This window comes from Bombus bifarius, unplaced genomic scaffold (assembly GCF_011952205.1).
Source record: "Bombus bifarius isolate JDL3187 unplaced genomic scaffold, Bbif_JDL3187 scf7180000008296, whole genome shotgun sequence".
Taxonomy (NCBI): Eukaryota; Metazoa; Arthropoda; class Insecta; order Hymenoptera; family Apidae; genus Bombus; species Bombus bifarius.
The window spans coordinates 60,274-76,311 of NW_022884575.1; the positions used below are offsets into that span (position 1 = coordinate 60,274).

General features: G+C 42.5%; 1 protein-coding gene across 2 annotated transcripts in view; it reads left to right on the plus strand.

The window, feature by feature from the left end:
- Positions 1 to 16,038, plus strand: part of LOC117212420 (lachesin-like) — an 81,288-nt gene that overhangs the window by 11,612 nt on the left and 53,638 nt on the right. For both annotated transcript variants that reach the window (XM_033457248.1, XM_033457249.1), the window contains exons 2-3: positions 3,943 to 4,150; positions 4,422 to 4,583. In XM_033457248.1, coding sequence (XP_033313139.1) covers positions 3,943 to 4,150; positions 4,422 to 4,583 — 370 coding nt within the window. The remainder of the gene's footprint in view (positions 1 to 3,942; positions 4,151 to 4,421; positions 4,584 to 16,038) is intronic.

A 16,038-nucleotide genomic window follows, 5' to 3' on the forward strand; every position in this document is an offset into this window, starting at 1 on the left:
ACTGAAACCGAGTTCCTTGGCAAGATGATAATTATGTAGGTTATCGACCGGTTCGTATAAATGAACTGAGTAATTGGCTGACATTTACGGCCAAGAGATCACGTTTATATTCAGCTGGAACGTTTCAGCTGGTCAAATGGAGATTCGTTGTGACTGTCAACGGCACGTCGGTATTGTAGACTGTAGACGACTGACGAAGCACGTATTTAAAGCGAGACAAGCGTAGATTCCGTAGAGAGTTTGTAACATTAAGATGGCACGTGACTCGTCCTGCTTCCGAGCTACCAACAACTACGGTCGCCGAGTAATTGCTGTCATTCGAAACTGGACCGTGATGAGACGAGTGAACCGCGTTCCGGATGGTTTCAGGACATATCATCGATGGTTAATGTTAATCTAAAAGACACAAAATAGTGACGACCGAATGTTGAAAACACAATGGTTGAAGGAAGTATCGGCACACCGTTGTATTCATTGTACAGCATTTACGTAGTAATTAAATTAGCTCCAAGTACATTAAATTTTGCATCAGTTAATGGTACTTTCTCGTATGACTACGAAAATTTGATACCATGAAAATGAAATATAAAACCTGCGGCGAATATTTTCCGTAGCCACTGTATGTTCTAGCAACGGAACGCGTCTTTAATTACGTTTATTACGTACAAGCCTTGAGTCGGGAGTGGAGCAAGAAGGTTGTAAACGATATTTAAGTGGCGAGAAATTAGATCGGAATCGGTGAACAACCATCGACTCGGTTTTAAAAAAATGTTTCCCGTGAAATTGAAAAAAATTATTTCTCTTCCATTTTTGAAGCGTGTTTTTCCCTCCCTTTTTTTTTTCATTTTTGACGAGTTGCGTTTATTCCTTTTCCCGTCACCTTTTATCGGTTTTATACGTGCCGGTCATTTCGGAGTACAAAAAAACTCGATTTGGTTGACAGCCGCTGGCACACGAACCCAAAAGTGATCGGGCCAGCACGATGAACGCGTCGATCTATATTGCACTGAATCATCCGCGTGACTGTCGATAGATAGCAACAAGCGCGAGCAGCCTGCACCGTTGATTTCTGTTCAAGATGAAAGTGTCGAATCCTACTCACAGGATAGCCGTTACTGAAAACATCAAACACAAAAGGAGGAACTTTCTAAAAATTGTTTCCAGTTCAATAAACGTCGACAAATAGTTTGTAAAATATCTCTAAAATTTAGTATCGCTACCTTTACAAAAAAAAAAGGGGTAGAAACATTGGTGTTTACCAAGAAACTTCCACAAAAGCAATACCCACTTAAAAAAAAAAAAGAAAAGAAAAAACGAAGAGGCAAAATCGATCGAAGTTTCTTAAACAGGTTGACCGCTACAAAAACTCGCCGCTACCGACATAACGCTTTTTCCTCGCGATATAAAGCGTCAGTTGCCAGTATCGCGGCGGCAGTTGAGCTTGACTTTGAACCAGTGCCAGGGATTTCAATCGAGGCCGCAAGCGGCGCGAGCTTTACCTCGAGATCGTTTAAAGGCCAATATAACGCCGGCAGCTACCTTTGCGCATCAGAGAGCCGGCTCTCGTTTTCTCGATCGAGCGCCATTCAGTTTTCACGATCCATCGCCCGGGATTGCGACCAAATTTTGGTCAGTAACTGTACCTTTGATCCTTTAATAATCGGTTTAGAACGAACGATATTTCGTATGAAATGGTAGCGTAGTAGATGATTAATGAGTTTGAATGATTCATTTGGAAAGGAACGCGGTTAATGACGACGTGATTATAAAGGGAGATGGAGGAGACTACCGGTGGAAGTTTCGATATGATGGAATACGAGGTACGTTGGATGTAAAGAACGACGTATATGACTACACTGGAAACTAAGGATTAACCGATTTCAACTAAGCTTTAATCTTCCTCGATATGGCGTTCCTCCAAGCGGTTGTTAGCTGCCTCGTCTGCGCTCCTTTGATCCTTTCGATAAATTAAATCAACGAATCGAGCCATCCGCTTTGATCGATGTTTAGCGTAGAGACAATTTCTGCGTAATTTCCTAGTCGTATGTTTTTAATCTATGTTCGTGTTTCGGAAGTTTTCAGACGAAATGCTCAGAGGTGTTTTTAAAAATCGTTGCAATCGAACAAAGTCTTGGTCGGTTGCTTTAATTATTTGCTAAGATCGAGTAGTTTGTGTCTGACTACGAAAGGAACGATTCTACCGAAGCATTCTTTCGAGAACAATTAGCAAAGTTTCAAATTCTGTTGCACGAGTTTGAATCGTCGAATGATCTGCCTCTCGTCGAGTCGCTTAATTCCCCTGGCATGGTACGCTTGTTACGTAATTATGCGAGCAAGTATTCTCCAGGAAAGATAAAAGAAAATAATCAGTGCGACTTGGACAATGTCTTCCGAATAGTTTCCCTTACAAATAGAGGGAACCGTCGCCTCTTGGAGCATTCGACTCCCTCCTACTCTCAAATGAGATGAGAAGGGACCAGAAACAGGAAAAAGGAGCGTAGAATCTGTTTATATCTGGCTGGTTTATGTCATAAAATCGATTAGAAATCTGTCGTTCTTCGTCACAAAGACGTTCTTCGAATAAATTTCCAATGAACCAGAGCGATGGACCGATCGTGCCACGAGAAAAGAGACACAACTTCGTCCGTGTGACGAAGGTGATTCGTCAAAAACGAAGAAGCCGAGAGTTGTTAGAACGTTACCTTCGTACGGAGATACGACTAAATGTATATCGAGAAACAAAGGCGAAGAAGGAAAGAGGTGGAAAAGCAAAAACAAGGAAAAGTGGCGCTTTCGTGCAACGAAGCGTTCTCGAGTGTTGGCAAGGAAATGAAAAAGAAGAAGTAGCGTGGCAGGAGAGCACGGCGAATGGGAGGGCAGCCAGTTTAACCCAGAAATCCTCGAAAGTGCATAAGCTTTGTCGTGGAATGAGCTTAGTTAGGGGAACGCTAGTCCAGCCGAGCGTAAAATACGGTCGTAATAATGTTTGTTCATGTTGAGGTTATTCGATGTGTAAACAGAGAAAACTCATGGATAAATTGTAAGGCAAAAAATATATTTAAATAGAAGTGTAATTATAAGTAAGAATACAATTTGAGCTGGTCCAGATCCACACGCTAGCTGTGTTACCCAATAACCGAAAACCCCGAAGCCAACGTCGCCTGTCTACTGTTTATGGTCTGTCTTCGTCGCAGTCTTTTGTTTACACGTTGTCGATGACATCGGTGCTTGAGAAAACTAAAAAGACCGGATGTAGAGTTTTCTTAAAAGTGGTAACCACCTCAACAGTTCATAGCATTTCTGATGCAGAGAGGGTTGCGCAGCGTGTCGTTGCGGCGCAACCCGGCGCTGGCCATCTTCTTTCTCTCTTCGGTTGTTCCCAGCTTGTTCCCCGCATCGGGTTCCTCCACTTGTAGAGCATCCGATGGATCGCGACCCATTGACGAGCGGAAATTTGAAAGATTTCGCGCGCAAAGTGGTCGCACGAATCGCTCGTTTCTGGCTCGTGTATCAGGAGATTCGATATACCGTTGATGGTTCTTTTGCAAACTATGGATTTCCTCTTAAAGTATTCGAACTATATCGCTACAAGTAAAGTCGAGGCCGCTGAAATTGATACGCGAATTTACTTCTTTTTTTTTTTTTTTACTTGATCGTATGTACCGCTATAAATTGATGCACGTCTCCTTTTCAAATAAAAATTGCAAGTCCATTTTTTTTGATACGGTCGAAAAACGATTATATCGACTATATCGAGACCAAGTGATCAAGACCGAAACTTCACCGCTAACATATTTAATCGTCTTAAATTTAATCAACTCGGTTATGGCTTTTACTCGGTTTAGTTTCTCAAATAGAAGAAGAAAGAGCTTTTTGCCTGTATCACTGTAGAAGAAAAGAGACGAAGAAAGATCTGAGAACATTATCCAATTTAATTCGCAGGTGGCGTGGATTCACGTAGGTCGTCAAATGCTCTTGACCATTCACAAACACGTGGTCGTGAAGATACCGAGATTCTCGGTGTCCCACGACAATCAGAAGACCTGGCTGCTTCACATCAACAACGTGCAGCAAGACGACCGAGGCTATTATATGTGCCAACTGAACACGAACCCGATGATGAGCCAGGTCGGCTTCCTTCAAGTTGTCGGTGAGCATATTTAATCTTCTTCCATCGACTTAAGGCATGCTGTTGTTACATTATTATGTGCGTCGAAGACGTCCGAGCAGCTTTAACGAGAATCCATCGCGAAACGTTCGATAGAATTACTTTACGGAAGAAAAAAAGCGATCTTTTTACCACCGACGTGACAAACGATATTTATACTTAAAAGCCTCGAGAACTTGTTTGTCGAACTAGGCAACCTATCAGCTTCTAATTAGATCTACTGACCTTCTGTGCTTCTCTATTTGTTTCCAAGTACCACCGAACATTTTGGACTCGTTGTCCACCGAGAGCACAGTGGCGGTTCGTGAGAACCAGAATATTACGCTGACGTGCAAAGCAGACGGATATCCAACGCCAAAACTGATGTGGAAGAGAGAAGACGGCCAGAGTATAAGCATCAATCGGCATTACAAAGGTGAGCGTACAATTTCTCGACCAGTGTCACGAAGTATAAGACGAAAGACTGTAATCGCGTGTGCCTCATAGAGAGAACCGAGCTCCTCGCGTTAATTATACGAAACGATGCTTTACAAGCAATGAAAGTAATTCTCAAGTTTCCACTCGTTGACCGGCCGTTTAATTTCACCAATTAGCGAAAATCGCAGGGAAACAGGAAATTTCACGAAATGCTGTATTTATTCAAGCGCGATTCTTCGAATATTCGCGCGCCGCTGTTCGTCTCAATTAGCGCAGATTAAACGAATTGCGAGCTGTTACGTATAGTTTATAACATCTTCGATTTAAAATCGTGTTGTTTTCGATGCTACAACGTCAAAAATCTCGTTTGCATAACGTGTAAACGTTAAACATTAATCACCAATTATCGCGAAAATAGATTTGCGCGTTGATGCCGTGACTCGCGAAAGTATTTGGACACCTGTACAAACTTTTTATGGATATAACGTGTACGTTGACGTATTTTGAAATTTTCCTGCCGCTATAATATGTCACGACAACCACGATTACTACGTTGATGAAATTTGAGACGAATTTGAAACCGTACATAAAAGTTACATGTATGTATAGAGCGTTATATATAAAGCGAATATAGAAGTCATTGAAATGAAAATACACCATCGTATTTGAGTAGTTGATTATTCACTGTTTGTACCGCGTAATCATTTTTATCCAAGTGTTCACGTGCGATAAATGTATCGTAGCCTCTATGTATACATTCAAATCAGTTCGATATTTTGTCAATATAATCACGATGATCGTACGTCGTCATAATGTCAACGAAATTTCAAAATGTTTCATTTATCGCGCATAATATAACTCTAAAGGCTTTACTATAGTAAACACTCGAATACGTTCGCGAGTCACTGTACATACCTATAAGCGTAAACTGTGAAACTACAATTTTCAAAATATTGAAAATAAATGAAGCAACTTGTTCGATCGTTGAAATAAAGCTGTTTCCATTTCCCAGACGGAAGAACGTCTGATTACGGGTTCCGTACGAGTCGGAAACCAACGTCCCCGATATTCGCGCAATCAGAAATCCAAACAATCATGTTCCGAGTCGTTCTACTGATAAACATTAAAACTGGAAGCGGCGGACAGATGTTCGATTTCCGGTGATTAAACCTCAGAGTCAAACGTGACGTTAAAATAGCCGCGAACGTACGTTGGGAACGTCTCGTCCGCAGCGTACCGCGTACGTGTAATCAATTCGAACGAAAGAGAAAGGAGAGGAAGGTAATGTCGGCGGACAGTAACAGAATCGGAGTATTCCGTTGCTTTTGTTGCTCCGTTCGTCATCGATTTTACACGTCAAACAACGAAGCCTGCGGCAATGTTTCCGGTAATTTCCCTAATGCAATGGGACACGTAAATCCATTCTCGCCGACATATTATTAGTATTACGGTAATTACTCGTTTGCATGGCCACCGTTCTCTAGACTCCTCTCCTCGGTTTACGTGACTGTCGAATAAAACAAAGCTTGTCGCGAGTACATATTTCTGTTACTGAGCTTTACCTCGTCATTGTCCTGCTTCGTTATCTTATACTTCCGACGGAACGTCGTTCGTATCCTGCATCGCGACGTTTCAAAATTATAAACATCGTTCCAGTTCGGTTCAGCGACGAAATGTTATATCGCGATTAGTGCCCGTTAATTGAACACGACTTTGAACATCAGCTGATATAAATCACGGATTAAAAGCGACAACAGCTGATGAATATTTCAACAAACGTGCGACCCCGTTGCCGCGAAAGTGCGTTTAATAACGAACGTTTTGTAGATCTCACGCCTGATACGAGATCGTATAAAGTTATGGGGCGGGGCGAACACCATGAGCGAAACGACGCTGGAAAATTGTGAATTAATTCCCTGATGCTTTCTCGCGATACGAAACAGGCTAATTTCTAATACATTTATTGTACAGCGGGGTTCTCGCGATCTCGCATGCCAGGCATTTATTTTTAGACCGCCAGTCACTCATCGCACCTGATTTCACTGGCACGTGTTTGCTATATAAATTTTTATCATGAGTCACCCGTTTTTGTTTCTCTTTTTTTTTTTTTTTTTTTTAGATTTCGTTTGACGAAAATTTCATACGCCGTTTGCGTTATTTTTTTTATTCGCGGTGGCCATTCGCATCACATGCGCTATGCTCAAAGCATCCTCTGTTTCCACGAAGACAATCGCGGACCGATTACTCGCAGCGAACGGAAGCATAAAAAAGAGGACGAAATCGAGTATGAATTTGATCGAATTTTCGTTTGTAAAATACTCAAAAAATTGCACTCCCGTGGTTGCCTCGTAAAGCTCGTTCGTAGATGATTGCGATTCTGCTCGCCCATTTATCATTCGTTTTCCAACGAATGTTGGAATATGGTTACAACTATCTCATCCACTTCTTTGTTTACTGATAACGATGTTTTCAAGTAAAAGATATCACGAAGGTGAATAAAATTACGTGATCGAGTTATGGATAACAAGAAAGAATTGTAATTGGAACTAGTAAAGTTACAAATAATTTAATTTTAAAATTCTGGAAAAATGATAGCTAAAAACATTCTCAACGTGACTATGATATACGCAATATATTTGACGTTATATTTTTATTGACTTCTTGATAAACGACTATCGTCACACTTGAGAACAACGTGAAAACAGCACAGATCCAGTAGGAAAATTCCCAGCGGTTGCAGTTGGTCCGGTAATAAAGCGCAATAAACTATATAAGCTCGCCCTTACCAGCGCATTATTAGAAATGCAATTAGCCGCCCATGCAATTTTACTCATTACCATTTCACGCGAATTCCAACTTGTCTCTTTTTCTGCCCCTCTTTCCATTCCATTACGTCTACAAATAAGTTTCAATGAAAACGATTCGAATAAAACTTTAATATCAATGTTATTCTATTAAGAATTCAAAACTGTATGGTATCGTCGTCAAACGGAACATCTGCAGTGTTTTCTCTTCCATTTCCCTCTGATTAAAATAAGTGACGAACAACGTATCTTAAATAACTCCACGACAAAAGTTGGACTCATTGTCCTCGCTGTTCAAGTCTGGCTATTACTAACGTCGATATCGTAGGATCAGGAGCGAATGGGAAACTACACTTTCTTACAGCATGAACACGACTGATAAATTTCATTTGAAATTAAAATTATATTAAGCAGGAAGCAAGCAATCAATTCAGCGGTTTCAAAATTTACAATATCACGATTCACTTACTTTTCTCTCGTTGATTATCAACGTGCAATTCTTAACTCTTTCTTTCTTTAAAACTGTTTCTGCAACGACTCGATTCTTAATTCTCGCGGCTCGCCCATTTGCCTCGGTTTATGTATCAGCTGATCGATACGATGCGACGCATCGCGTCGTCGCGACGGTTACACGTTTCCTCGCCGACAATTCTTACTTTTCTCACCTTTCTCCGACAGTAACGGCTCCGGTGCCGTCCGAACCGTCGCACATACACGTACACGCTCCCTACAGTATTATTTTCCGAAGTAAGTCAGAATAGACTTTTGGAATTTAAGTTTAAGATTGGATAGTCGTTGGTTGAAATTACCTAGGAGAAAATTCCAGGTAGGTTTGCCGCGTGCGATCCAACGCAATGGACTGCGAACAGCTATAGTAATCTCCTTCTCTCTCGCTCTGGCCATATTATTAATAATGCAGTTGCGTGTTTGCACGGACGTGACTGTTGCCGGCGTGCGCAGCATTTTCTCGGATATGTTCGTGCAAACTGGGAACAAACAAGCTGTGTGCCGAGAAATTTTCATAACGACCGGTTGCTCTCGTGCATACACCGCTTCCGATAGCTAATCTAAGAAATCGCGACTACCAAACTTGTCAGATGGATCGATGGATCGTGCAATAATTTGTACGATGAAAGAAAAGACGAAGTGAGGTATGTCGTAAAAGAGCGACACGACGGTCGATATTATTCTCGATATCGTATTGACAATATTGTATTGATCGTCCAGAGAGTGCATACCATAATCTCGAGAATGTTAAATATTGACAATAATATCGATGATAAAGTTGATCGTTACATCGCTCCTTAGCAACCGTGATATTGACCTTGTAAAATATGCAAGCTGAAATCTGATTAAAGCGAAAGATTCGCGATTCTCTCGAAAAACGTTCTTTTTTTTCACGGACGATAACGCGATTATACGCTCGTGATACGTGCACGTGGCTCGTCACGGTAAGAGCGACAGAAAAAAACGTGCCAATGCGAACGACGGATAAACTAGACAGAATTCGCAAGAAAAACGGTAGAGAAACAAAGCTCCGGCGGAAGGTCTTTTTTCTCCGGCTGGCTGCTTCTTAAATATTGTATAGATTAATCAACTCCGGAGCGCGGTGCTACGCCGCTACTGCTACGTGGCCGGCTGCCAGTGGCGCAATGGCCAGGAGTGGGGATAATCAAGGGGCGGTACAGAGCGGGATGCAGTGGCGGCGACGTGAAAATTATGCGCGCACATGGCATATCCATGAAATATTCACTGGATGCTAAAGATGCGTGGCATTCTCGGTAGCTGTTTTCGGGGAAGATTAAACAGAATCCTCTGTCAGCGGTGCTCGGCTAATTCCTCGTGCTGTTTAGTTTCGTAAAAGATAAAGGGAAAGTTGACGTGAATTGATATTTTGCGCTAAATTTTCTCGGTCGTACGAGGAAGAAGGAGGCCGTGTCTTGCGTTTAACTGTTTAGAATTTTCGGGACCTGTAATACGAGCGAGGATAAAACTTTAATGTGGCACAGCCTAGTTCCGCTACGTGGGATAATTCCGTGGCTAAGTTGACCAACTTCCGACAGTCCTGGTGGACTCTCTGTCATCGTAAAACTAGATGGATTAAAACCAGTCAGTGCTATAGATCAGCGAGGTCCTCCGGGAAGAACCGTGAGTCCTGGCGTCTCGGACACCGAAGCATCCGAATGTCAGAATGTCCCAGGTGGCGCAGACATTAGCCCACGGGTAACGTACACGTGCACCAACCGCTGTGTTAGGCTGACGGAGCTGCTGTGGTTTGGCTGTGAGAGGTCAAACGTCCCTCTATCGGTTGCAACTTGTATTCGCCTAAAAGCCTGATGACGTTTTACGTGGCATCGTTGCCACTGGTACTGCTCTGTTCTCGATACTCTCAGGAAACACGATCCAAACGGGTTGCTTGCAATTTACTGTTAATCGATACTAGCGAATAATTTAATTAAACATCAGAATATTCTCTCTTCCTCGCTGACAGCGAACCGTATTTCAAGATTAAAATATCTAAACGATTCAGCTGAAATTATTACTGATAGGACGATTAACATTGACCGACCGATAAAATAAACGACTGACGTTGATGAACGAAACTAGGTAGCCGACAGTGAAACAAACTACAATCGGAAAAAAGAAACGAACGAGAGAAACAAAAGAAACAAACGTGCAATGATGGAAAAGGAGGTCTCGAACGTATCACGAAGATAAGATGCTCGTAACTTTGGTAGCATTGGCACGAGCCAGTGTCGGTCCCGCTGGATTATCGGAAATTCAACATCATCCTGTCTCGTGCAAGTAAACACGATTGAACCGAATCATCCATCCGGAAGATTACGTAGGAACCGATCCGATCGTAGCTGGAATTCGAGGCTTTCGCTTGAATCCGTATAGGAATCTTGGACACGATTCTTGCACAGTCCTTCATAGTACAGAAAGCTGCATTCTGTCTGCATTTTCTTCAAGTAGGAACTTCGCCGAATAACAATGAACGATGATCGCTGTTTCTCGATATTGATCGAATTAGAATAGATCGGCTAGAGAAGTTTCTCTCCCTAAATCTTCAATCAATTCGATAAACAGAAAGAGAGGCCAGAAGTTTGACAGTATCCTCATAGAACAAGCAGAATTTCTCGAGGAATGGAAAGATACGAAAAAGGTTAACATTCGTTGACTGGATAGTGAATTACGTTTGAGAAAACTTGAAAGAAACGAAATAATTAGCGGTGAAACCATCGTACTCGGTAACTGGAGACGATAGTTCCGTTCGTTAAGCCGTGTCAACGTTTTGTTGTTCGTGATTAACCGAGCAAAGACCTGAAAGTAGTACGAAAGCTTTCGAGCTTCCAGCTAGGATGAATCGCCTGGGCGGAGCTTCCAAATAAGAAAGGTGTTGCTCTTCTTCTTCCTCTGTTTCTTCTTCTTCTTCTGGTTGCGGATTCTTCTCCGCTCTAATTTCTGCTAATTAAAGCGGTCTGCGCTTTTCCAAAGCGTGTGTAGCGGCTGCACTACGCCAAGTGAAGTCATAAATACAGCGAAAGAAAGAAGGAAGAGGGAAAGATGGCAAGAAAAGGCAACGCTGGATGGAAAGGTCACGGAGAAAATATAATATTGTCCGTCATGTACACCGGCTGTTTTCTTCGCCATCGATCGTTAAATCTCGCTTGATCGAAACGATGAACGAAGACGCAGTCGAACCAGCTCGTTCCTTTTTCGCGGCAAATTGTCTTGGTCATCGAACGGCCATCTACTTCTACCGTCAACTTCTTTCGTTAATTCCGCTTTCAGCAATGAAACTTTGCTCGACATTGCCAGTGGATTTACCTCAAGCTCAAAGCTCTTTGAAAAAGATGGTCCGCAAAGGGACGTCGCATCGGACACGTTACTCGGAGAGCCTTGTCAAGCTTTTCACGATGGATTAACGCAATTTGGATGTTGTAAAATACACGTTTCTGAAGTTTTTCATCCGAAACACGATGGATCGTTGCTATGATCTAACATAGCGAGTGTAGTGGTTGAATGTATAAGTGGATCTATCTATGCTCTTGTATTATCCTATCTTCTAATTACCGCCAATTTTCCATCTACTGACGCTGTATAAAGTATCTTTTCCTGTATCTCTATTTTTCAATAAAGCGTTGCTTCCATCAGACTCTACGTTTCGTTTCTGTGATCGCACGAAGGTAGCAAGAAAAGTACCACTAAATGATGCGAAATTTAAGTTGAACCGAATTAATCCGCGTGTACATACGATAATACGTACAATGATGCACACACACACCTTTCGTAGCCGCTGTAATTCCCACATAGCTACACTCTTCCAAAAGTATCTCGGCAAATCTCGTCTATTTATACGAGCAAAATATCAAATATCAAAAGATGAGAAATACGCGGTGCAAACGTAACTGTGTAACCTTGACAAGGCAATTAGCGATATCCCGCGGAAACTTGGAATTGCCAGTGCAAGTGGACAAAATGCAACGGTATTCACGATTGTCCTGCATCGCCTCAGACTATCACTTTGACGTGGCTCGTCGGCATGGAAATCCGGCCGATATATAACGAGCGACATCCCATACCTAATATCGTTCAACGGGGAGATGAAATTCGGTGCGCGCAGCGAGTTACAGTCTCGTTAAAAGTTACCGACGCCAGCGAATCGAGAACGCTGCGAAACCCGTTTCGAGCGGAGACGCGACATTATCGGGGCTGCCATTCGATCGTTCGCTCGCACACACTCGCCACGCAAATTCGCGAGCAACTTTTTTTTTCCTCTGACTTTGGCTCAGGGAACGAGACCCAACCGTTTCAAAGGTTTTCCACGGGTCAATGGATGTTGATTGACCGGTCCTCCAGGGCCATTCGAACGTGGGCACAATGTAAAGTGGCGAGAAATCGGGCTCAGTTCTAGGAACATTGCCGAGGACAGAGATCAGGGAAAGATCGTTCTGAAAACGTGGATTGAAAGATAGAAGCTTTACTTGATTTTAGGAAGCGATTCTTTCGGATTGAATCGACTAGATTGTTAGAAAGAGATGAAACGCGTAAGAGTGATATTCTAGCGTTGGCAGATAATTTGATTTCGTACGCGGTGCAGCAGAACGTGTTATACAATTGGATGAAAAGTTATTTTACGTGTAAAAATAAGTGGGAAAGCTAGAATAAAACGACGTAAATAGAAGATTCGTTTTCAAGGACTCGTAGCTTGAACCACGTCTCTACATAGTCACAGAATTTTCGAATATTTTATTGCAAACTTTCGACGTTATTTTTACATGTAGATAGAGTAGAACTCCACTTGTATAAAATTTGTTGGTTTAAAGAAAATTTTAGTTAGTGCTGGATCGAATGAACTGCCGCTATTTTAATTCTCCTTAATGTTCAAATGCTTTTAATTTGAAAAAGTCCGTTGAACGTTTGTCGAATACCAGTGAATTGATTATATGTACAGACACTCTCCTACGAGAGAAGAAAAATATGACAAACTAATTGGCGATACTGGCTCTCAAGACTTTCTTCTTTATTATAGCGTAAATACGTACGCGACGCTACACAATATACACGCATCAACGCGTTTGGAACGCGTACACACATCCGAAAGTCCATCAAACGACTACTGAAACCGGTTTATAATCGTGTCAAGACTAATCGTCCTTTGACCATCCCACGCGCCATAATATGGCAGACTTGTGTAACAGACGGTGCAATAGAAAGGAAGCCAACTCGAACCGTGTGAGAAATTGCTCAGTTATCTTACATCTGTGCTAGCCGGTTCTCGAAAGCTGCAGAGTGAATTAAGAGAATAAAAGAACTTTTGTTTGTTCGTATTTAATGAAGCCGGGAGTAAACGGCGCGTTGCCTGCTTCCTCGCAGAAAAATGAACGCCGCCAGCCTGCGAAATGTAATTTTATCTAACGTTAGACGTTTAAATTCTAATGTAAATGAAACTCTTTCTTCCATTTTTTTTCCTTCTTCCTTTCTTTTCTTTTTTTATTTTTTTTTTTTTTTGTTACACTTCAACGTTAAAAATTAAACGTTATCCGTTGTTTCGGACGTTGGCATATCTATTTGCGTGTTTTACGACATATAAAAATGGTTGTCACGATACGATCTATACAATGATGAAACAAGTGTACGAGACGAGTATCGATTTTGAAGAAGCAAGGCGAAGGGGATATGGAGTGTTTTTAGCTCGATCTAAATTCGGCGTTGATCAAGTGTCGAACCACGGGAAAACGATCCATTTGAAAAATGAAGAGTTACAACTCTCCGGAATGGCACTCGTGTACATACATACGCTTCACCGGGCGACGCAGGATTAAACGGCGCTCACGCAATATTTATACTTCATTCTATTTATTGCGCTTGGCGAGTATTTACACATAAATACCGATGTTTCGATGTATAGCAATCGTGTCAATATTGTATCGATAGCGGCCGAGAGTCGCGACGCGCGTCGCAATATCGCTCGGTCCCGGCATCCATCCGACGTAATTAAATGTCGAGTAATGATTGACGAACCTTTGCTCGTAGTTTGCCATTTGAAAGTGTTCCGTTTGCCATCGTCCTATCCACTATACCGAGCAGTGTCCCTGTCGAAACTAAATTCCCTAGCGAAAAAGCTGCACCAAAACGCAAAGCGCAAGAGAAGAGAAACTTCGGCGAATCGTCTTTCATCGAACGTCCAGACGGATCAAACGCTATCGGCCGAAAGGAGGTTAATTTGTTTACGTGCGCCGGTTCGAACAGTTTCCCGTCCAATTAGCCAACCAGCCATTTTGGTCCGCATGAATGTTGCAGAACCAAGTTGTAGCGACTCGATGTGTACAGAACGCCTATTGAAATATCGTCGAATGATCGAACTACAATCCGAAGATCTGATGAGATATAGAAGCACAGAAAGAGAGAGAGAGAGAGAGAGGAAGGAGAATAAAAAATATCCTGTTGCATAGATCCCGACCGACGGTTAATATTGTCTCTTGACCCCAGATATATTCGCGTGGCCACGACGTCAGAGAAATCCGAATTGTTATCGGTTGCGTGAACGTTAACAGGCAGAATAATCAATATTTGCCGATACGACCGAAATTCACCGGCCCTCGCTAGACGCTTATGATGTTGATTTAGTATATACGATATTGCCAGGTAAATAAGCCACGTCGATATTCCATTACTCTTTCGTTTGCTGTTTGTTTAATCCCCGTTTGCCTATAATTTTACACTTTAACTAGTTTTCCCGGTTTTATCTTTCGTTGCGTCGGCTACGACCGTTCGTTCTAACTCCGTGCCTTTTATCACAATCGTCGAAGACAATTATCGCTACTATCTATCTTACAATTTTAACTTCGGTCGTTTAAAAATTGATAAGACAGAAAAATTGTAAGAAAAAACATGACCCGTCGATAACAAAGAGTAAATAGTAAGCGATACGTCGCCCGTTGCATGTTATCACACGCCATTCACTGCAAAGTGAATCATTCGGGCCACCAAAGCGCAAGCACCACTTAAATCAAATCCTATCGCGTTAGATGGCGGAACGGTTTCGCAATGTTCGCAATTTCAGCGCGGACAAATTCATAGCGATCGTCAGCGGCCGCCACTTAAAGTCTCCGCTCATGACACACCCAGCTGTCTCGTTTTTCGAGCGGTTTCTCGCGAAATTCTCGTCCGTGGCTCGCATAGTCGGTGTGGATCGTAAAAGGCTGGAATTTCTACTCAAACATCCGCGAAGCCACGCTTCGGGGCATCCGCAGCCTCTCTAAAGCTTCATACAAATTCATGACCGGCTGGCCTAACCATTTCGCGGCGAGTCATTCCCCTAAGTTTTGGGGCGATAGGCGGCCGTGCGGCGGTTTCGTATGTTCTAACACGTGGCGTTCGCGTACGCGCGGTTTGTAACGCTGTTTGCAGGCCCCCCGGGCCATTTGTTCGTTGAAAACCGCGACACCTTTAAACCATGGGCTTTTCTCGCGATTACATTCGTTTTTTCGCGCCTACCGTGCCAGCTGGCAGAGAAAAAGCACGGAGAAAAAAGAATGCCGCCTCTTTCCCCCTTTCATCTCGTCAGGGCGATAAATGAAATTAAAGAGGCGTGGAACAAAGACGACAGGGACGTTTAATTAAACCGGGAATCGAATAATTAATCGCTTAATCAAATTTTACTAGCGCCGAGTGTAAATCGGTCGAGATGTGCTCATCGCCTTCGAGCCCAGATAGTTTTCGGGCGAAAGTAGAATGGGACCGTCTATGGTCGGACACGACACGATGAATCGTTTAGAGAAATTTTCTGCGGTCGCAACTTCTGAACGGTTTATCGTGTTACGAGTATCTCGAACGAAAGTTGCTTCATAAAATTATAGAATGGGAGAATTACAAAAATATTACGGAACGAGAGGGAAACGAAGGAGGAGTAAAAATTAATCTTTGTTAGCAATTTTCGTTCCACGCTCGTTCGTCGTTCGGTATTGCATTCCATCGGAGAGAAATTGCATTACTTTGGAAAAAACGATGTTAAAACGAGCCCTGAAACAAGTTCCAACGATATTCTTTCGCACGACACACCAGCACAGCCCCCGATAATGAAGTTTCTGCTTGTCGCTGGCCGTTATGCAGCATAAAAATTTCAATGAAACTCTTCTTTCG